At 39.9% G+C, this 23768-nt stretch overlaps 1 protein-coding gene across 1 annotated transcript in view; it reads left to right on the top strand.

Annotated features, from left to right (window-relative positions):
• RASGRF2 (Ras protein specific guanine nucleotide releasing factor 2) overlaps positions 1–13221 on the top strand; it is a gene marked incomplete at both ends in the record, with an annotated part of 128115 nt that extends 114894 nt beyond the window's left edge. The window contains 8 exons of the mRNA XM_082497146.1: positions 5179–5239; positions 5911–6014; positions 6622–6706; positions 7334–7531; positions 9457–9536; positions 11461–11578; positions 12344–12412; positions 13129–13221. Coding sequence (XP_082353272.1) covers positions 5179–5239; positions 5911–6014; positions 6622–6706; positions 7334–7531; positions 9457–9536; positions 11461–11578; positions 12344–12412; positions 13129–13221 — 808 coding nt within the window. The remainder of the gene's footprint in view (positions 1–5178; positions 5240–5910; positions 6015–6621; positions 6707–7333; positions 7532–9456; positions 9537–11460; positions 11579–12343; positions 12413–13128) is intronic.
• Positions 13222–23768: the final 10547 nt, after the last annotated feature.

The raw sequence follows: 23768 nt of genomic DNA, 5'->3' as shown, positions 1-23768 counted from the left end.
TTTGTTAATAGTCAGCTGGTAAGGAGAAATTAATTTTTCAGGAATGGGAACTACTTCAGTAACCTTGTGAGAAAGAGTGTATTGGAACAATTCTGATACTGGAGAAAAAAAAAAAATCATTCAGCTGAGGTGAAATACACAAATGCACCAAGTTCTACAACAGTGTATCTCTCATATCATTGTTTTCTTTTTTTCTGCATCAGATTACAGATTTTCTATCATTTGCCAACGTGGCAGATTACAGTCAATGTTCTGAATGTTAAGAGAAGGCCTGTAATGAAATAAAATTATTTCTTGAGTTCCTTGAACTGTCCATAGGTTATAATGACAGGTTGAGGGGAAAGACATTTCCTCTCTGCATCGACTTAGAAAAAGTTCTTTGGTGGGACCCACTGTGTCTAACTGAAGCACCTAACCATAAAACTAACAGTAGACAGCTAATGAAGCACTCCTTCCAAGGTGACTGCCTATCATGAAGGAGATTCTGTCCACCAAAATTATCTAAAGTTAGGCATCCTGACTGCTGCTCCAGAAATCATAGAAGACACCTTCCTTTGTCAGACAGAGAACATAGGCAGTGACTTGCAGAGATTGTGAATCCCACCCTGGATGTCCTAAAGGTATCTAGAGTCTTTCTTGGTTTAGAAATGTGCAGACGTGCTCCCAGATATTGTGTTCCTCTTTTGGTTCACATACCAGTGTCTGGTTTGCAGAAATGCTTCTACGTCTGTCACCACCATGTACCAACCTCCTTGGAAAGATGTTATTTTTTTGGTTTTCTAGCTAGAGGGCTTTCATATAAACTACTTAGAGGAGGAATATAAATTACCCACCTAGAACTGAAGGGCTTTTATACTGTTATTAGAAATCAATTTGTTTGAAGATTTTTGACAGCATGGTTTTTTATGTGAAAGCACAGATTTGTCATAACTGGAAGTTTTGATGAAACTTTCATTCAAAAGGCTTCTCTGGGACAGGATGAAAATGGGAAGGAGGGGTGAGCCAGTTGACATGCCCCTCGTGAAAACAGTCATTTGCCCAATTGCTAAGTGTCATAAAATAGGCTTTTTAGTTGTTCTCAAGAGCTGCTTGCTGCATGCTTTTATATCTAAAAGGCCTTGGTGTATCAAAACATGTCAACCCTCACTGTAGGTCTTGGCTTCCCCACATTTCCATTTTCGTAGTCTGCTCTGGACTTTGAAAAGTACAGGAATTCAGAATGAGGTTAGGAAAAGCATTTCTTATGATAAATTCAATGTTCGAACACTCATGAAAGAAAGTTCATGCTTTCTGATCCTACCTATGGGTATATTCTGCGGACTGTCTCCTTGAAGGATATTGGGTACAAATGTCTCTTTTTACAAACTGGCCCACACCTTGAGTGTCTGTGTGTGTATGTGCATATAAATTTCTTGGAAAATCAGTCCCTTTGATAGCAGAGATTAGAGGGGGAGGAAAGGTTGGTTTGCATTCTGAAGATATTATGGTCAGCTCTGGGAAAGACTCTGTTTAGAATACAAATGGCAAGGAAAGTGTTTATGAGAGATGCTGAGCTGCTTCATGCCTTCTTGAGTCATCAAACAGAACAGCTGGTACTTTTTGCATGATGAGATTTTTGTTGAATGGACTGACAGGGTTTCTCTGCAGGGTAAAAGCTTTTTTTTCTTTTTATTCAATATCTGTTCTGAAAGCTAGGCAAACCTACTGAAGTATGTTTTGCTTGAGTTTTTATCAGCCTTATTTACTAACCCCTGAAATCTCGGTAAAATTTCATTGATGGTGAAGTAGGAAGATGTAGAGTTCAGCTTGAAGAGCAGTGACTAACTTTGATAAACAGTCTTATCTGGAGAAAAAAAAAAGGTGGTTCTCCTTCTCCTTCTCCTTCTCCTTCTCCTTCTCCTTCTCCTTCTCCTTCTCCTTCTCCTTCTCCTTCTCCTTCTCCTTCTCCTTCTCCTTCTCCTTCTCCTTCTCCTTCTCCTTCTCCTTCTCCTTCTCCTTCTCCTTCTCCTTCTCCTTCTCCTTCTCCTTCTCCTTCTCCTTCTCCTTCTCCTTCTCCTTCTCCTTCTCCTTCTCCTTCTCCTTCTCCTTCTCCTTCCCCTTCCCCTTCCCCTTCCCCTTCCCCTTCCCCTTCCCCTTCCCCTTCCCCTTCCCCTTCCCCTTCCCCTTCCCCTTCCCCTTCCCCTTCCCCTTCCCCTTCCCCTTCCCCTTCCCCTTCCCCTTCCCCTTCCCCTTCCCCTTCTCCTTCTCCTTCTCCTTCTCCTTCTCCTTCTCCTTCTCCTTCTCCTTCTCCTTCTCCTTCTCCTTCTCCTTCTCCTTCTCCTTCTCCTTCTCCTTCTCCTTCTCCTTCTCCTTCTCCTTCCCCTTCCCCTTCCCCTTCCCCATCCCCATCCCCTTCTCCTTCTCCTCCCTCAGAATAAATGTAAATGAAATCCAGGGATATGCAGAGGACAAAATGTGATGGATGACCAGTTTTATGCCTTGTATGATCTCACCAGACAGTACATTTCAGGCTCTATAACTTACACCAGCTTTTAAAATATTTTAAAAATATTTTATGTACCATAAAGGAATGAGGAGACTGATGTTAACATTTTCCACTAGAAAATTACTTTAATATTTGGTCTAGTCAGGCATGAAGAACAGTTTAAGTGAGAGGGAGGTCTAATCTTAGCTGCTGACTCTAAGAATTAGAAAGTTAATTTTTATGAATTTACTTCCTTCATTTGTAAGGATAATGATGGAGATGTTGCCCCATTCAGTCCTCTCCGAGAGGCATCCTGTTAAACAGTCTGGCAGAATCTCTCCTTACCTTGGCTTTCTCTCATAACTCTTCACATGGACCCGTGCTTCTTACCTTACCTTAGCTCCAAGGAGTGCAATGGGAACTGCCCAAGCAGAACTGATCAGCTCAACGTGTCTTGCTAGACCTCTGTTGAAATTAGGTATCCCAAAGCTGACAACAGTGCAGACTGAAGTGGAAGCTGCTGCTGTCCAAAAGTAGCTTTATCCAGTCTAGAGATGCATTGTCCTCTGCAGATCTAAATGTAGAGCATTTATGGATAAAAGGAGAATTTTTTTTCACGAGACCACTGTGTTTAGAGAAAAACTACCAGTCATATCTTTAGGATGAGGGACTGGAAGTCTAGGTAAAATGTGAGACATCACGATAGAGAGTATCAGGAAGAAAAGATGGGGAAAAGTTAAGTATTTTCAGCCTTTTAAGAATCTCATGTTTCCTATTTTATTTTGTATTAAGCAAATGGAATAATTTTGGTATCAAAGGTGAGAACTCCAGCCAATATAAAGTTATATGTAAGGAAGTCAAATGATAAGTTTACGAGATTACTGAGAACACTTGGGGCAGAAGGGCAAGCCCTCTCTTTTTGTTATTGCCAGGAAGCACAGGCTGTTGTCATACGATGAACAATACCTTTCTGCAGGCAATCGGTCATGAGATACAGCACAAAATAAGCTGCTCAGGAAAGACAGAATGGCAGTGTATTTACAGTTGCTGAGGCTGCACACTGTTATTATCTGGAGAAGAAGCTTCGGGTTCTCCTGAAGAAGTAGACATTCAAGACTTTGCACGGCTTGCCCATCAGACATAAGGTGTTTCCAACTCCTGTGAAGAAAGGGGTATTTTGTGTGCATTTGATAGGCAGCAAATGAAGGCAAGGACGTTTCTTAGATCCTTTCTCTGTGTATCTGCATTTGATTTTAACCTAGTCCTCCGATTTGGCAACCCAAAAGGAAACAACAGCAACCCACAACAGAAGAACCTAGTGTACTAAGCATTAACACTTCCTTCCCACCCACATAGTACAAATTCCATATCTTACACTCATAGCTAAAGTCTCCAGGCACTATAATCCTTTTTTTTTTAACCCTTTCAACAGCTGGTACATGGAAAGTCTGTTACTACAGAGTGCAAAAATAAAGAACTGGAGGGACCGTGACAAAATACCTGTTCCAGTTGCTGTGCTCTCTGGAATAATCAGTAGAACTGGATCTTCTTTGAAAATTTCCCTTGAAAATTCAGCTGATGAGTACTCTACAACTTCTGCAGAAAGTCCATTTCAGTGCTCACCTATACTTGCAATTGGAAAATGGAACTTAATGTTGAAGCTAAATCTCCCCTGGTGTGAATCAGTCCAGTAACTTCTTGCCATATCATTGGTGTCTTTATAGGCAGTCTTGTACATACCAACATACTGTTCTTTCTCTTTTATATATAATATAAATCCAGTCTATTCAAGTTTTCTTTGAGTCTGTATTTTCCAAATGAAGGGGTAAGATCTTAGAACTATGTGCCAAGATACTACATCAAAGTAGATGGTGTTTGATGAATACTTATTAATTCTGCTGAGTTCATTTTTGACCCATTACTCTGAAATAACCCTAATAATCACAGTTTTTCTATAGCAGAATTGGAAGCATGGATTAACACTTGCATTACTGAAAGCAAGTCATGTACTTGATACAAGTAAAATCTGCTAGCAGTTTGTTGTCTGTTTCCACACTCAGCTATTTGTGTGGGACACTGAATAGGAAAATGTAGTGCCAATAAACAAGAACAGTTCCCAGTGAATCACTCTTTTATGCATGGCTATTTTGCTGGCTTTCTTCACTTCTCAAATGTTGATTTTTCAAACATTTCCCCCAAATATCATTTAGCACAGTATTTTAAAATCAGAGAAAAGGCTTGAGATGTAATTTTCCACCTTTAGGTTTCCTAGGATTATTCAGGATAGAGAGCTTCTCATTAAATATTATTGTTATAAAGTTGTGGTTCTGCGTTGCCAGTCCAGTTGAAAAGGGAATTTTTCTTTGTCCACCACAATTCTTTGCACTGAAGTCAAAGTGGGATAGATGTAGAAACCTTATTACTATAATCAACAGTTGTTATTGTCATTCTACAGTATATGATGTTCTTAGCTCAGAGATTTTAAGCCTTTATGACCATCATTTTACCTTACATGACTCCGAAGTCATACTATTTTGTACACTTTTACTTAAAAGAAGACATAAGATTTTAGGTACCAGATTTTTTTCTTTACCTCTTCAATTGCAGTCTTAGGATTTATTTCAGATAAACATGATTGCCTATCTGTGACAAGGTTTTCTCATAACCATAGACAATTTTATTTATATAGGATGTTCTGCTACTTAATTTTTCAGGGCTCTTTCCCAGGATGATCAAGATGATACCCATTTAAAAATAGAGGATATAATTCAGATGGTAAGTTCATCTTCAAATTTAAACATAAATATTCCTGTCGAAATTTTGTGATTCTAAGTCAGTAAAATGTAGCACAACTGCAGCTTTACAACTCTGGACAGAAATACTGTTCTTTTATATCAGGAATGTACATTTCAGCTTAGAGAAAGTAAGAATTTGGAGCCCATATCAAAGATGTAAGGGTTAAAACCTCAGGATTTGGATTTAAATCACGCGATGAAAAAAAAGGGGGGAAAGATATTAATATATATGAAATGATAAGTGTCTGCCTTCTCAGCTGCCATCAGAACCATAGCTGGCCTTGACTGACAGTGCCCATCCTCCAAACTGTAGTCACATCATCTCATAAGTGCATTGCATTTATCCAAGGAAGAGTGTGGGCAATGAACAAGGTGCAGAGTGGTTATGTGGAAAGTAACGCAGAATGCACAATGACTTTAATTAACCTACATATGTACTCATGACTCGGTATGTGCCTGTTTTCTTATGGGTTTCCAGCCTGATGTTTACCCTTATGTTGTTAGCAATTTTTCTTAATTCTTATTTCTTTGTAGCAAAGAAGTTAATTACAACTCTGTTTTGAGAGTTCATATGAAGTTTTTAATACCGCGTGCTTTGAAATGACCTTTGATGCAAAAAGAGATCATTAAGTGTTGTCCTTATTTTTGCAGTCAGATTGTCCAAAACCAGAGTGCTTTGAGACTTTGTCGGCCATGGAGCTTGCAGAGCAAATAACTCTTTTAGATCATGTAGTTTTCCGAAGCATACCCTATGAGTAAGTGTTCTCCTACGAGTGACTGAAGTGAGTACGGTGGATGAGTTACTGACTGGCAGTATTAAGCACTACACTAATTCATGCTGCTGACAAAAAGGCTTGCATGCGTAGCAGGATAATGTCCTTCAGCTGTTTCTGTCATTGCCTCTGAATCCCCTGTAGTTTCTTCATGTTTTGAAAGACTTTTCTTTGCTGTGGTCTGAGGCTCTGGGCTAGTGAAGGGTGAATGTGTACGGAAGTATGGAAGCGCTGAGTCTCTCAGGAGGGAGTGTCAAATCAGCTTCATTCATACAGCAGTTTAACATGGATGTAACCACATAAGCTGACAAGACCAATTTCAAGTAGGGTCAAAATGATGAAAATTAGGATGGGGGCATCGGGGGAGGGGATTAAAAGAAGAATAAATCTTCTTTATAATATTTACTGCTTCAGACAGCATTAAAAATGGTATCGTGAAATGCTGGAATTAGTGTAAAGCTGTGTTATTAGCTTCTAACAAAATGAGGTATATTTGAAATCCACTTAGGCTACAGTTACAGACAGAGTATCTGTACTGTGTTTATTGAGGGCATTTTTGTTTGTTTTTTTCTCTCCCCTCAATGTCTAGAGAGTTTCTTGGGCAGGGCTGGATGAAAGTGGATAAAAATGAGAGAACACCCTATATTATGAAAACTAGTCAACATTTTAATGATGTAAGTACTATTAAATATAGATTGCTTTCTCGGAACTCTGTTGACGTTATCTATGATGTCTGGAACAAAAATACCTTTTTTTTTATACAATGTGACATAACTTCTTAACTGATAGTGACTGAATGTTACAGTCTTTTTGCGATTAACCTTTTAAATCAAAGCACATGAAAATTCTGATTTTCAAGAACTGGTATTCAGAATTTCAATGGCAATTTAATAGAGTAGAACATTTTAAACCGTACTACAATGCCTTGTTGCTTAGAAAAGAAACTAAATTTTCTCCAGAGAGTGAAAACATGACACTGATTCTATTTAATGAATGCCCTTTGTATCCCCATCCATATTTTTGCTCTTTACCATTTTCCTTGAATTTTACTGAGAGATTTCAGAATCAGTTTTATCGCTGTTGGCTAGGAGATACTCCCCATTGTGTGTCTTACCTTTCTCTCATAGCATCATTTCCCCAACACTTCCCTACAACGCTGTTCTCAATACACTTTCTCTGGTTTTATTAAGAGCCATAAGTTCTGTTGTGCATTAGTTTTTTCTGCCTTGTTCATTAAATAGTCATATGTTGAAAGGGATCATATTTAAATGTCCTAATTTTTTTCCTGTTGGTTTGGTCAGATGAGTAACCTTGTTGCCTCCCAAATCATGAATTACGCTGATGTCAGCTCCCGAGCCAACTCCATTGAAAAGTGGGTAGCAGTAGCTGATATTTGTCGATGTATGCACAATTATAACGGTGTGTTAGAAATCACGTCAGCCTTGAACAGAAGTGCAATCTACAGACTTAAGAAAACTTGGGGTAAAGTATCCAAACAGGTAAGAAAGATATAATTACAAGTAAGGTTTCTAGATTTTGTTTGTCGGTGTGTTGTTCAGAGAACAATGGGTTGAGATAGGATTCCTCCCATAAATATTTCTGCTTTTACAACACTCTGACTATTTGCTGGAAGCACCAATTGATACTGGTATTTCATGTCAAGGTCTTTTGTATTTCATTTATCCTTTCTTTTTATATATATATCATTAATTAAATATCTGTGAGAACAAACAGATTTCAGTGGAATCAGTAGGTGCCTAAGACTACGACTTGAGCCTGAAGTACCGAAATATTTGAGAAAACTATATTTAGATATTTTTAGATATATACATGTAGATGGATACTAGTTATAACTCAAGTCAGCTCACATGCCTAAAATAGGAGTCATACTTCCCTGCCTGTGCAGAAAGTTGGTAGAAAGGTCAGCACTTCTTCTCAAGGTGGTGAGTTTTTTGCTGCCCGGTAAGAGACTGTAGACAACCAGTCTTCTTTCTCGTTTAGACGCCCAAGTTTAGATGCAGCGAATACCTCCCTTTAATCCTCACCTTGCTGCTGAGACTCTCAGCAGCACAGCTAAGGCTCTGGGAATGACTGCCAGTAGCACAAATAAGACACACCAAAAAAAGACTAGCCAGGGTGAAGAGTATCCAGCCTTTTGTGTTATCTGTTTTAAATAATTTTAAGAAATCAGTTGGATGATTTGAATCTCAGCTTTCTACTATTTAAAAAAAAAAAAAAAAGAAAGGAATATTTTAGTATGGTGGAATAACAGAGCAAGGAGATCAGTAGGACAGAGCTAATCACTTGTAGGTTAGGCAGTATTTTGATAGGGAGTTTATTCCAGCTAATTGGAAGATTTCAGGTTGCACATTTTAGATCTGGCTGATTGACATGCAAAAGATGGGCTTTTGTCATGGCATTTTCTCCTCCTTATAATTCTGCAGCTTCTGAAATGCACCAAAGCAGCCCAAGCAATAAATCTATTTAAAATACATTCTGACCGTTCTGCCTTCTCCAGTCAACTTTTTCTCAGCTGCTTTATAGCTGGTGCTACATCCTTTTATTTAAAAATATGTTTAAAATCCTTTCAATACAAATTGTTACAAAAGAGTTTACCTGCAAAAAATGTTATGTTTGGAATTTGTTTGATTTATAAACATCTCAATTAAAAAAAAAACAAACCCAACACATTAATATTGTTGTACAGTTCCCCAGTACTTATTGGAAACATAATCTGAGTGTATCATCAGCCTGCTATTTAGGAGAAAAAGAAAATGTCTGTTTCTGCCTACAGCTTTCTCTTAATTAGAAATTCAGTTTCAAAAATGACAAATTTCTCATTATTGTGTATACTATCTCAATGCTATAGCATAAATAGACTGAAAAGCAAAATTTTTTCACTTATGAAGTAAGCAGGCTCTGATGGTGCCCAATGAAACTAATTTGCATAAGACAGTAATATATTTTCAAATACATATTCCGCTTTTATCAGAAACTTGGAGGCAAAACCAGCTTAGTGCAAACTGCAAGACAGTAAACATCCTTTACGGTCACTAATTTCAGTAAGTGCAGCAGAGGATCCTCAGCAACATGTAAGATAAAGTCCCTAATATTCTTGTATACACAGTAAACTGAATTGCTGACCATTAATTTAATGAACTTGGGGTTTTTACCTGAATTTGCAGGCTAATAATATTAACATAGATACAGGTTCTGTGTGTCACTCAAAAGAAAATCGTTAATGCTGCCTGATCTCCATTTTCAGAAATACACTAGGAAATACAATAAAGCTGATTTCCTAATGCATATGGTATTACTTTTGAAAATTAGGTGAAGATGCTTAGTGATTACACCTTTTCTAAAAATCTAATCCCGGTCATTTATGTACAACAGCAATGATATTTGTAATGTATTTTCTTTCTAGACAAAAGCTCTCATGGACAAACTTCAGAAGACTGTATCATCTGAAGGAAGATTTAAAAACCTTAGAGAAACGCTCAAAAAGTATGCTCCCCTACAATATACTATTGTGTTTTGTTGTAAGCAGCGGATAATACACATGAAAGATGAATTTGCTTTGATTAAGCTTTAATAATTAATATTATATTGGATAATATTTTTACCTAATAACCTTCTAAATTCTAGTTTTATTCTTTTTGGCTTTCTTGTTTTGCTGCATATCCTGTGATTTGGTACCCCTGATAGATAAATATAATATCTCCAGAGAATCACTGAAACAAATTAAACTATTATTCTGTGTGAATGTTCCCTGTTGGGGTTTTACTTACACTGATAAACTTTTTCAATAAGTGTAAAGCTAGGTTTATAAATACAATTTCTCATTCAAAACCAAGATTCCAAAAAGACCTTGTTCCAGATAAGAAGTTTAGGACTTAGGACTAAGCCTGAGTTGGATCAAAGATCCATTCACCCCTTTATCTTGTTTCTGACAGTGGACAGTAGCTGATGAGAGGGACGTGGGAACAGGACAAACGCACAGTGACATTTCCTTTCCTATAGCCTCCCAGCCCCTTGTAGTCTGCCACTGTGGAAAACAGCCTTCTTTTTATTGTACAGTAGTCCTTGAATATTTTTTTTCTTTAATGAATTTGCCAGATTGTGTTTGACCTTATGTAATTTTGGTATCCGAAATATACCATGACAAGGGTTCTACAATTTATGCATCGACTCCAGCTGCATGCATGCAAAGCTGTATTTTGGCAAGTTCTGTAGTTACAAGTAGGCTTTCCAGGACTGAGTGGTACAACTACTTTAAATGATCTCAAGAGAAGCAAAGAATTGAACTAATAGAATAATTACTGGAACGTTTAAAAATATATACCGTTCAAGTTAGTCAGTTTTTTGTAAAAAATATTGTTGGGGAGCTAATCACCTGTTTAAAAATGTTTTTACTCTCAGTATATGAAGAGGTACTTTTATACAGCTTTCAGTTAATATCTTGCTTGCCTGTGTACAACAATCATCCTCATAATATAAAAAATACCCAGAATGAAGTGGACTGCTAAGCGTTGTCAGCAGTCTGCTGACAATGTTAACAGTACAGCCAGCACTCTACAGTTCTTCTTACGCCAGAGCTTCAGAAAACCAAGTGTGCTACTATTTCTGCTGAGGCGAGAATCAGTGAGCATGGAGCGGCGACCGTTGCATTAGGGAAGCAACAATCATGATCCCACTCCTCCTGTCCCTCCATGAAAAGAAAACCCCTCTTCTCTAGGGTCTCTGTTCAAAGTTTTCTAGATCATCTTTGCCACCTCTCCCTCTTGCTCGTTCTTCTTGGTGTTCGCTGTTGAGAAGGCCTGAATAGACTTTGACAGAATGGTATATACATACATGTGTATACATTTATACATACATGTGTATATACATGCATATATGCATACATATGTATGTATAAGTATGTGTATATATGTGCATGTGTATGCATATGTATGTATATATATCTGCCCGCGCACGCACACTCACACACACTCACGCGCGTACATGCACCCTTGCTATAGTAGGATGCTTACACAACTGCAGAACATCAGCCACTCAGAAGTGTGTCCAGGTGCATTTTTAGCTTGTGTGTAGGATCTGCTTCCGAAACTGTCAGCCAAGATTGAAATACGCTTGAAGATTTTCTCCGATTCCAGAGTTTACCTGTCCTTCCTCTCACTTCATCAATTTACCGTTGTACATTTTACTAAAGGTTATCTGCCATTAATATTAGATACTGGACAGAATACGTTCAATTTGTCACAGGCAGACCAAAGACAGCTCAAGTGAGGCCAGAGAAGCTGTTTGTCTTAGAAATGAATGTAACCCATCGATCAGAAGTATGTTAAGTAATAAAGAGTTTGTGTGAGTTATAAAAAAATTAGTTTGCAAATTTAGCTACAGGCGAATATGCTGATTTCTTGTTTCATAGTTGTAACCCACCTGCTGTTCCCTACCTTGGAATGTACCTGACGGACCTGGCATTTATTGAAGAAGGAACACCAAACTTCACTGAGGAAGGCCTTGTCAATTTTTCCAAAATGAGAATGGTATTTTTCAGTTCCTTATATGCTTCCCCAACAGGTGTTTAATTATGTGAGTTAATTATTGATTTAATTATAACTCCTTTGAATTTAACTTCTAAAATCCTGCAAACATACTGGCATCATGCAAGATGATAGCTAGCTATTTGAAAGCAATTACTTGACCCAGTCTTCTAACACCACCTTCTGGTAAACTGAGTATTTTTACAGGGTGGATTTGCCTCCAGTTTGTTCTCTGAGAAATGACAGACAGAAAAAGCAGCTGTCCGAAGCTCATGAAGGAGCAACAAAAGGCTTTTTGAAATAACCAAAATTAAAAGAATGTAGTGAGTGATTCACCAGAAAGTAGTAATGGCAATCTTTTCCTGTGTGCGGAGGTCTGTCTAAAAAAGCATTTTAAAGTTGATTTCTCCCCAGCTACCGTGTAATGTTTTGTAACAACTCCTCAGAGGGAAGCATGGAAATTTCTCTTCTAATCTCAGCTTAATGCCCTTCTTATGGCTACCCATTGCAGCAGTCACTCAAGGCAAAGAGAAGAGAGGTTATCAGTATGGGGAGGGGAGAAACAAGGTGGTTCACTTGAGGCTGACTGAACAATAAATGGTTAATTTAGGACAGTGAAATCCTTGGAAGACATTAGATGATCTCTGCCCTTCCCTTTCCTCCTCCCAGGATGAATTGCATAATTTGAGGGAAAGTTCTTGCCTTGTGTGGCTTAGCTGAAGTCAAAATGCAGTTGTGCTTACTCATATACATCTATTCTTTTGAAAGATCTCACATATTATCAGGGAAATACGCCAGTTCCAGCAGACCTCCTACCGCATAGAGCATCAGCAGAAGGTAAGGCTCTTCTTAGGCACTGTTACCTACTGACGAAATCAAAGCTGTGCTGGCAATTAGTTGTAAGATACAGCTGTTGTTGAAAGGAAAAATCGATGTATTCTGCTCCCACACACAGAGAGGAGAGGACAGACAGAAATACGGACAGGTACTCTGGGGCTGTCATACCCCCACCCTGGCAGAAACTCTTTATTTGACACTTTATATAGAAGCAAGTTTTTTCCTCCTTCTTTGGAAGCTCTCTCTGGATTGCATCCTTCGTGGGTCTGGGGCACTAGGGAGCGGGTTCAAAGGGAAATGTATTCTCCCTGCCCAGTTGGAAGCGTAATTCCTCAGGGAATCGCCAAATCCTGGGATTAGGGGACAGGAGATGGCCCAAGCATCTACTGATGCTGTGTGCCTCCTGCAATTCTTTACCCCATTTTGGTTTTGCCCAAAGCCAGTCTGTGCTTTCAGAGAAGATTTCATGTCAGACTCCAGAAGAGCAACGTGGGCTTAGATAACCTGGCTAAGGACTTGCCTGCTCCTAAGAGGCCGTGCTTGATTCCTAGAGCACTGCTGGTGGAGCTTTACACCATTCAAATGAGCTGTTGTGTTTCTCAAGAAAACAATGTGAGGGGATCTTGGGATCCGAAATGGGCTGAAGGGGAAAAGGAAAGCAAAGAAATTGTTGTGGACGTAACACAGCCTGTTTGTCTGTGTTTTCTCCGTTCCAGGTCACTCACTATCTACTTGACAAGACACTCATCATAGACGAAGATACCTTGTATGAGCTTTCCCTAAAGATTGAACCCAGACTCCCCGCCTGAAGAGCCAGCTTTGCCTCAGAGTCTACAGAAAGCTTTAGTACAATGAACAAAATCATGCATGCCAAGTCCTAAAGACAGCAAGGGAAATATTGAGAAGAATGCAAGCTCTCTTTTCCAATAAGAGATACAGAGCCTCACAGCATTTCCCTCTCAGGCAAAGAAAATGAGCATCAGAGGTGGAAGACAAAGATGCCTCCTACCTGGATTAAGTGATTTCCGCTTTGCAAAGATAATGTTTTGCAGTAGGCACTATGCATTTAATGGAAAATAGGAGACTTTCCTGTGAATGGGTTGCAACCGTCTTATGTGACAAATTAAGGGGACAGATTTAAATGGTGGTAATATACTCAGGTATATTAAGATAAATGAGCGAAATGAGATGGCTGTGATATGGTCTGGTTTGATGGGTAACTGTGCGTTCACTGAGGCAGTAATGGTAGTGGTGTCTTCATATTCTGTTAACTTCATTGAAAAAACAGGATCTTAACCGTAATCTACTATCTTGGAGTGACATTAAGGTAGCATCTAGTATCTTCAGTTCTGCAGTTGTCCTAAATACTTGCTATACATTTAATGCTACCCTTTATAAAATGTTATCTTCTTTAACTGTCTTGTCAGCCTTTTCTAAGGTGACTGATTTTACCTATAAATGAGTTGTAAATATTTTTTTCATTAATACACAATGGGAGTATTTACAGCATGGCAAGCAAATGAACTAGTTGAATAGCTGTAAATAGTTGCCAGCCTTGCAAGCTTCAGCTGGGAGAAACGAAGTTAGGAGCTATACCTGAGACTCGAGAAATCCGGACATACAGTGAAGGGGATGGTTAGTCATGTTGCACACAGCCCTGGAAAAGGCACTTTATTTTTCTGCACCTCCTGCAGCTTCTCTGACAAGTCAGGCTACAGAGCACTTTCTGGACACACTGTGGAGAGAAATACACGTCTGGTCTGGCAATGGGTAGTGATCAGCAATGAACACCAGGAGTTGGAGTCACAGTTTCGTTTTACATGGAATCAGTGGTTTGAAAAATGTCTATTTTTTGTTCAGCCATTCGGCACTGACTTAGTGCTAAAATTGTTCACATCAGTGGCAAACTTTGAATGCCAGCAAACACAAAATATATATTTTTATCTGAGCTAGTACTTATCATTTGCATATGGGCATACGTTTAAGAAAATGTGCTATTTGTAAATGTTTTCAAAGCCTATGCTTTTGTGACATACCAGGTAGATAAATGTCATTTCTACAGCTAGTTGGTACTTGCTAAATTTTCCTGATCAAGAGTGGCCTGTTGTAGCTGCATGGGAAGTGAGCTCAACTGCATGCTGTAAAGTGCATCATAGTATAAAATGCAGGTATTAGCACTGTTGAAAAAATTGGCTGGAAAAGTGTCCTTACTTTTCCAATGATACTCAGCCAGTTGAAGAAATAGGGCTATATCACTGTATACCTCCCTTAAATCCTCTCAGGGAGATAGATGTTTAAAATAGATTGTGACCTAGGCCTATTTGATCTGACATTTCTTACCACAGTCATGATGCTTCTTAACACTGGCGATGAAAAACGGATCTGCCTGGCTTGTGGGTTTTGTCTTTATTTGCACTTTAATTATATTGCTGGCCCAGCCCAGAGCTGCACAATAAATTCCATTTGTTCTGTCTGAGTGTAACTGCTAGCATTTATAAATGTACCTTAGCAACTGTAAATTTCATTAAGGTTCTTCATCACAAGGACCATCTCTTTGTAAAAGACTGCATGAGGAAACATCACAAATACAGGAAAATTCCTCAGTTAGACATGCAGACAGCAACAGAAACGGAAATTCCAGGAACTTTTAAAATATTTCTGGTTATTGATTGCTGTAGAAATGAACATGGAAAATGTTACCTGTAGTAGTTTTTTTATTGTCAAAAATGTGCTTGTTATTTTCAGCAATGACTGACAAGAAGCTGATTGCATCCCAATGCATGATATGAAAATAAAAAAAAAAAAAGCATGGTTTATTTGGACCACAAAACCAAGTTACTGTGTATTTTCTGTACAAAAGCAGTTACCATGCGGTAGTTTCATAAAACACTTTGAACTGATGAAGAAACAGGGAAAAAGTGGTCCAAAAAGTGATTTCTTAACGTGGCTTTATTGTTTCTCTGTTAACAAAGAAAATGTGTACCAACTGTCAATGTCAATTGGCATCTCTGTTCTGTGCTATTAACTGCTGCTTTATCTGCCTGTACCCCATTTTACCAAACTTCCTTGATGTTCCTAGGGTTACAGGGTATAATTCTTCATCTTGCTCTTTTCACAGTTCATTGTTTTGTACTTTATGTGTGTATATTGATTCTTCAGAGTTTCAAAACATTCAATGCATTTTAACGCTTGCAGTACGCAGGGGTGGTGCTGTGCGCGTGCTGCAGTATTACAGATGGGCAGAGAGGAAGGCAAAGGATTAGACGTGGGGTTTTTTTCAAAGGTGCTGAGCATCTGTATCTTAAAATCAGTAGACAACGTGGTAGTTCAGCCCCCCTGGAAAAGCATCCACTATTTGTATGCCAAAAGTTACCTCTTGGGTCAGCGGCGCAATTTAGGTTAGAATCACTAGAGTAACCAGATACTTGATTTGTGTTCAGAGCAACAAAAAAAAGGTCATGGTCACGGTGATGTTTGATTTGCTGGTGACTAATATTAATCTGTTTGGTTGGGGGTACATTGCTTTCATTAAATCACAGGAGGGCACTGCTCAAAGAAGCGAGCGCGCGTCTCGTTATCCCCAACCCTAGCCAGCCTTGCAGCCCCAACCAAAGCTGGAAACAGCTGTTCTGCAGAAATCTGACACAGTGAGCATGGAGCCGGGCGGCTGCCCCGCGGTCGGGTTGTGTACTTCGCACGTGAGTGGCCTGAGTGCTTCTGCTACAGAGCTGCTGCAGTGTTTGAGCTATGGCAGTAGTTAGTAGGCAGCAGCAACCTGCTTCATGTGAGGCTTTGCCATCTATATAACCAGATAGCGCAGTGATCTCCCTGTACAGCGCACAGGGATTGTGGAGCTCCTCGCTACCAGCTTCTCTGTGCCACTCCACCACAGCCATATAATATATAAAGATAGAAACCCCAGTCGTCAAACACCCACTGTTTGCCTCTGGTGTTTCAGGGAGGACGTCTCCACGTGAGGACTTTGTCATTTTGATCTTGCTGTCTTTTAGGATCTTGTCCGTCGCAGCTTGCGTGCCGTGGAGGCAGTGCAGACTCGCTTTTCTGCAGTCGGAGCTGAAAAAGCCCAGCTGATTCAGGATTCGCAGGAAAGAGAAGGGCTGAAAGCGCCTATCTACTTGCCTTTCTTCGCTCCTCAGCCCTGCCGCGCCAGTCAGGTGCAACGGCGGTTCTCACATTGGAGGGGCTGCTCCCATCAGCGCTCTCCGGACTAAAACGCCTCAGGGTGTGCGGGCTGGCTAGCTGCAATGGGGATAGCATTTTTCACCCACTGGTTTCAGCAGTGGGCACATTTGCCAGCAAAGGCCGAAGGGCGTTCTGCAGTATTTTTTACCGCGTACGTAGCAGCCCGGATCCAGCCCGTAGTTATCTGGGAACCTGGGCAGCAGCACAGACACGTCCCCTTCCATGTGACAGAGAGCACTTGTCACACGCTGATACGGGGTTAGAGTTGCCTTCACCCCAGCCTTCACTCCCCTCCTTCCCCGTCCCTCTCCTCCCCCCACTAAATTCACCAGTATTGTTAGTGGACTGAGCCCGTGACTAGTCATCGTGTGGAAGAAAACATAGATCTGTTGAATTTACAGTGGCAGTAAAGTGTATATTCTGTCCCTTTTTTCGGCTAGTCCTGTGACACACAAACGCATAGCTTAATAGTGAGAGATGATACTGGGACTGATCGCCCCTATTTAAAAACAAGGAAGAGGTCTCTCTCCTCTCTCTGCTTTCCCTAGTTCTTAATACTGATTATTGTTCTGTAGGATAAAAAGGAACTTAACTATTTAAAGTATTTATTAACTTTAACCACATCGATTTTGATTTCAGGACATGTTCGTTATACCAAATTTTCCTTCATAATCATTATTTATTTTAAGGGTTTTACAAAAACATTGTTTTATTTGTATGGATATTCAGTCTTTCCTCCTTTCACTCTTATCAGCAACATTAAACTTAGATATATGATTTAAAATTCTCACCGATAGAGACATTTTTACCCACTCATAATTGTTATTCGTTAAGGGCAAAATCCTTCAGACCTCATTCTGATAATACCTTAGGCTTCACTGAGAGCTTTTCATAAGTAAGTATTTGGGGATCTGGCTCTCAGCTATTTGCCTGTTACAGTTTTTGCCTCCAAAGGTCAAATGTCTCTGTGTAGGATGCTTTGTGTCCAATACACTGCTCAACTATGGTTGTTTTGTTGTACCTTTACTTTTGAAATAGTCTCTGAAGTTTTGTTCTTTAGGAGGATAGATGTATGTTTATTTGGCAGATGTACCTATATCTAACATGTTACTTAGTGCACAATCCGGATGTTTTTGCATGTATTGTAACTTAACTTTTGACCTGAGGTTATTGCTTTGTATTGTTAGTAAGGCATATCAGGCAGGGTGTTGTGCCTGTATGCTAATTAAACATTCTTTTTTTTCCTGAGTTGCAAGAGTCCTTAATGGTATCTGTTTATTTTTTTACCCCCCAATGGTGAGGAATTAAATCTACTCCTTCTGAATTACTGAGTCTTTTAGAGAAACGTGGGAGGGGGAGGGGCAAGCCATTATTAAGAAGGGCAAAAATCGGAGAAAATTCTGGGCCTCTACTGGGAAAGAATGGTTTGAATTACTGCATTTTGTTTCTTTTTTGACTCATGCTGCATTGCAGCTGCTGTGGGCATCATTGGGAATAATGATTTTAACTTGGAACGGAGAATGAAGCCTGCTTCATACACAACTAGAAATGCTGATCCACTGTGTCGTGTACAGCACAAATAACTAAATGAGACATGTAACAGATTAAACTGAACCAGATGCACAACTCATTCTTCTTCAGCTGAGGAAAACCTCTCCCCGTCCACGCCTATTCCCTTTATAGGAAGTTACAAGTAGGCAGAGTTTAAATATCATTTCAGAAGGTGTTTAAGGACTTCCCATTTCAATAGAATATTTATTTAGTCAAAAGTCAATGAACTATATAAATAGAGAGTAAATAACATTGTCCCTAACTTCTTTATCCTGTTGGTTTGGGTTTGGACTTCTGTCTAAACATCCCTAGCCTCTCGGCTGGTGTCCTTTCCTGGATTTAAAGAAATAGTATAGCCACATTTTATACCCAAGTAAACACAGATAACACTTTAGCTTTGTAAGTATGTTATGTCCCTCCTCTTGCAATAGGAAAACAAGTCACACGGAGATAAAATGACTTGCAAATTGAAGCAAAGCAGATTTTAAGGCTACAAAACCAGGTCTCCAGCTTCTGTTATATGCTTTAATCACTGTTTACCGCTTTCCTTTGTAGAACTGGGTAATTTCTTTAAGATAGAAAGATGCCTATTAAATTTCAGGTGGGGTCTCACAAGAGCAGAGTAGAGGGGGAGGCTCACCTCCCTTGACCTGCGGGCCACACTCCTTTACATGCAGACCAGAATACGATTGGCTTTCTGGGCTGCAAGAACACATTGCCGGCTTATGTCAAATTTTTTGTCCACCAGTATCCCAAAGCTCTTCTCTGCAGGCCTGCTCTCAATCCATTCCCCCAGTCTCTACTGGGAGATATCAGAGATTGCCCCATCCCAGGTGCAGAACCCTCCTCTTGGCCTTGTTGGACTGCATTGGGTTTGCACAGGCCCGCTCATCTGGCCTGTCAAGGTCCCTCTGGAGGAAGAGGGAGTTCATTCCCTCTGGTGAATGAACTGGTGGTCACTCAGCCTGCTGTCAGCTGCAAACTTGCTGAGAGTGCACTCAATCCTACTTCCTACGTCATTAATGAATTTATTAAATACTATTGGCCCTAGTATGGACCCTTGAGGGGCACCACTGGTTACTGGTCTCCGTTTGGACACTGAGCCATTGACTGCAACTCCTCAGGCACCACCATCCAGCCAGTTCCTTATCCACCCAACTGCCCATCCATCAAATCCACAACTCTCCAATTTAGAGAGAAGGATGTTGTGGAGGACCATGTCAAAGGCCTTACAGAAGTGCAGATAGATGACATCTGTAGCTCTTCCATTGTCCACTGATGCAGTCACTCCATCGTAGAGGACGACTAGATTAGTCAGCCACAATTTGTCACGTTGGCTCCTCAGGTCCCTGACTTCTATATGTTTCAACATGTCTTCCAGAAGGATCTGGTCCATGATTTTACCGGGCACAGTAAGATCATGGATTATTGTATAAGAATTATTTAGCAGGGGGGAAGCTGTTTTCTACTTTATAGTATGTTGCAAGAAAACAACTAAATACCCTGTAAAATTATAGACTCACTGAAATGATCAAATCTCCAAGGAAATCTGACAGCACACAACCCTTTTTAATCTTGACCATGAAAAAAGAGGGGGAAGCTAGCTGATGCAGGTTGTTCAAAACCCTCAGCTTTGTGAAAAAAAAAAAACAAAACCAAAACAAACAAACAAACAAACAAAAAAAAAAAACAAAAGAAAAAGAAACAAAAAAAAAACCCTGAAATTGGTCTTGACTGATTGTGGAAAGATGATGAATGAGAATTGGGAAAACTGAACTATGCCTTGAAAGTTATATTCTAATGTTCTGGCCCTATCAGTGTAGAGCCTAGAAGCAGTAAAATTTGAGAAGAGCAGATTTTTGCTTGAAATTTCCAGTTTTGAAGAGGACTGAAACAATCACTGGTGTTCATTCCAATCCCTTGACTGCTGGAGCCAACCCTGGACACCTGGGTTGGTTAAGTGTAGCAGCAGAAGCAATTTCAAGTTTGTTTCCCTAGAGGTAGCAACTCCACTGTGTAAGCCTCTTTGAATCAGACGTCTCATATGCTCATGGTGTGCATATGCCTACATGGATGGGTCAGAAACAGAACAATAATTATTACTTGTGTAATAATTAGGCTTGTGTTCTCTCCCACTGCTCTTCCTGGGAGCTCTTTATCTATACAGATAGAGGACAATATGTATAAATCATGACTAAATCCTATATATGTTTCACATAAATCAGAAGAAGTAACTTTTCCAGCCAGAGAAGACACAAAGTCCTATCAATGCTTTCTATTCTGCTCTATATCTTTTATTTATTCCATTTCATTTACTGTTAAAATTTCATCTCCAGTGGGAGAGCCACCTGAAGAAGAGCACCTTTTTCCTTCTCTAATTATAACTGCTGGAGTTTCCATGACAAAAAATGCTGGATCAGCATGGTGTAAAGAGGGAAGGTGTCTGGAGTTCAACATATCTGAATCTGTTTGTTGGCTGTCTTTCTCTAGTCATTACTCTTTTGAATTCCTTGACAATCACAATCTCAGAACTGATTAATTTCACCATTTTGGTCATTTAAAATTAACTGCTGCATTTCAAGTACTGTTTTATGAGAGGAATAAGAATGCCACCTGTGTAAAGGCTAGTAAGAGAGATCCAGATCCAGAGTTGGGATGTTTTTTGAGGAGAAAGCGATGGCCTGGTGGACTGTGATCCTCTGCCACCAGCAGTGGCTGACCCTGCAGCAGCAGTGGAACAACAGAATGAATATCCTCTGCTGGGTCAGAGAGCAGAGGATGTCAAAGTCTCCTCTTGTAAGGCAGTAATGTTTGTAATCATGTTTTCAACATAAACCGTTGAGAGAAAATAGCATTCCAGTGAAACAGGAATACTCGTTTATAATTTTTTAAATGAGACAAAAGCTTCACCAAAATGTCATGCAAGATCAACTTTTCAAAGGGCTGAAATTGTCTGAAATAGAATTGTCACCCCTTTAACATGCATGATCTACACTGGAAAATTCCTACCTTCAGGCTTGCGGCTCTAATTAAAAACATGCGCAGTGTGATACTGTGCAATGTAGTCTGCAACACAGCTGGCAAAAATACTGTAATCACTTTTTAGGCAATTGTGTTGAAGGCCACGTGGTCCTGTTGTAAGGATTTGGATATTCCTGCTTTTCCAAAGGATCAACTCCATTTTTAGGAAAACCTTTTATCCTCCCTTTGGCCAGAAAACACACTGCTAATTATAGAGAACCTTTCCTATAGTATGTGGTGGATGTCCTGTGAAGAGCAACTTCAATAACCTAAAATAACTGGGGTTATTTTTAACAGGTTGGTTGGATCTAGTTGAGCTCTTTATTTAGTAGACAAGTATTAGCACCTTAAGGTGCCTTTCTGGGGAGTAATCATAACTGTGGGAGGACTGTTCTGCACCTACTTATGCACTCGGTCACAGTGAATTTGTGCCCATCCTTAGCACCAAGTACTTGCTTAAATTCCATCAACTTCAGTGGGATGTAAGTGGTTGAGTGCCACTGCAAAATGAAATGTTTTTTCCAGGTTGAGATCTCAGTGACTGCCTATGGTCTATGTAAGCGGATATTGAACATCCGCACTCTCAGGGAAACCTCCGTAAGCAGTCTGGTAACCATTTGGTAAACAAGTATACTTATTCCCAAGATGGTAAGCTTCACTGCATTATTCTAAGTCTGTCTTTAGAAATTTCAAGACTTAAAGACCCACCGAAATTGAATTGCGCTGGGGGCGAGCCGACTGCCAGCTTGTCAGGATATTGTGTGTAGTGGCTCTTTGCAGCTGTACAATAGCAGAGCCCTGACTCCAACAGCAGGAGAGCTAGCAGTTAGTGTCCTCGCGAGCTCTTCAGAACTAATACAGTAACCTCTAATTCCTAATTTGATACATATACTAAGTAAGAGTAACTAGGCCTATAATTTCTGCCCCGATTCCTCTGATCAGTAATAAATTACTTCCCACATATTGAAATTTGACTTTATAGACATTTTCTTTGAAAGAAATGTCCTAATCAGAGAGTCCTTCCCATAAAACAAAATTACCTTTGTCTGGCCCATATATGTAACTTCTCTGTTTAGCAGCTTCCACAACAAACTCCAACAGGACACAAATTATTGCTGAATTTCAGCTGAATTCCCTGTGCATGGACCGATGGCATTAATATGAATAACAATTGAATTAACACTCAGCTACTGCTACCTCCCTGGCACAAACAATGAAACCGAGACAGCATTTTAATTGGGAGAGTTCACAGCAATATTTAGGTTAGAGACAGATGAGATTAGGGCATTATTTTGCGCGGATCTGAGCATCCCAACTGTTTATGTAACTGAGTTCCTCACAAAACAGACCAAGGAACAGTAGTAGGACCAACCTATTTTTTTGGTATTAATGACACATTCTTCAGAAATCATAAGGAAACCTGCTAACACTGTTTGCCAGGTGTTTGCGAAGTTCTTTAGTAGGCTGAGTTTTGTTTGCATTTTCGGTTCTTCCAGGCTCTGAGCTGCAAAATAGCTTAAACATCTGCCCAAGCCAGCAAGGCACTTCAGTTCATGGTATCACCTACTTTGAGGCAAAGGCCTTTGTCTTTTCACGAGCTTTATGAAAAAGGCTGCTTTGAGTCAAAAATTTAAGATGAGATACATGCCTCAGTTGTGACCTGCTGAACTGGAGTGTGGGGGGCTGCGTTGCTGACAAAGAGATGGTTTTAAATGCAGGCTGGGGTCTTACAGTGGGAGAAAAAGATGTGGGACAGCCACAAAGGAGCTCTTGCCAAATACAAAAGGAAAAGGTGGTTTTTGTTTTCTCTGCTAGTTCCTCCATGGGGGTAGATTTGTTGTGCTCATAGTTCTGTACTCATGTTACCTCAAAAGATGCTCAATTGTTGGGTTTTTTTTCTATCAATACCAAAAACATAGTGTTGGGTTGATAAAAAGTAGGTGTGGTAAAGAGGGGTCCTTCAAGTACTTGGTAGACCAGATGCATTAATCTGGAGTGGCTGTTTTGTTTTAAACTATGGTGGGCATGCATGGCTCTCATTAATCCAAATGAGTCATGACATTCTGGGGGAGAGATGTCTATGTTTTGTAAAGTTTCAAAAATCTGAGATTTTGGTTTAGGAAATTGCTATGTGTAATTCAAGGAATATTAACTGTACAAACGAAAAAGCATTTTAAAGTCTTGGATTTTTAAAAGCTGCACAGTACTGGCCTCTGTGTTCCTCTGTCAGTCTCGATAAATGTTCAGCTTCCAGTGGGAGCAGAGCTAGGTGAATGAAACTGACGATTCTGTTTTGCTTTCTGAGCCATTGCATGTCATTTCTTCCAGTACTTTACGGCTATGTAGCTATAGTAATTCTAACTGGGAGGCTTCAGATACCCTCCTTTTACATGGCACGTTTCTGCACCCGTCCACCTGATGAAGGGTCAAGAACTAATCTTGTGAATTAAAAAGTAATGGGTGGAAAAAAATGCCCACTGTGATCTCAGCTCATTCTGGGTCCCGTTCCCTCCTCTGACCCCTTCCCATCTGGGTTGTGAGCAGGTGGATTCATCCTGCTCTCTGTGGTTCTCAGGAGCTG

This window comes from Vanellus vanellus (genome assembly GCF_965231255.1).
Source record: "Vanellus vanellus genome assembly, chromosome: Z".
NCBI classification, from domain to species: Eukaryota; Metazoa; Chordata; class Aves; order Charadriiformes; family Charadriidae; genus Vanellus; species Vanellus vanellus.
This window is presented reverse-complemented; position numbering and strand designations above follow the sequence as displayed.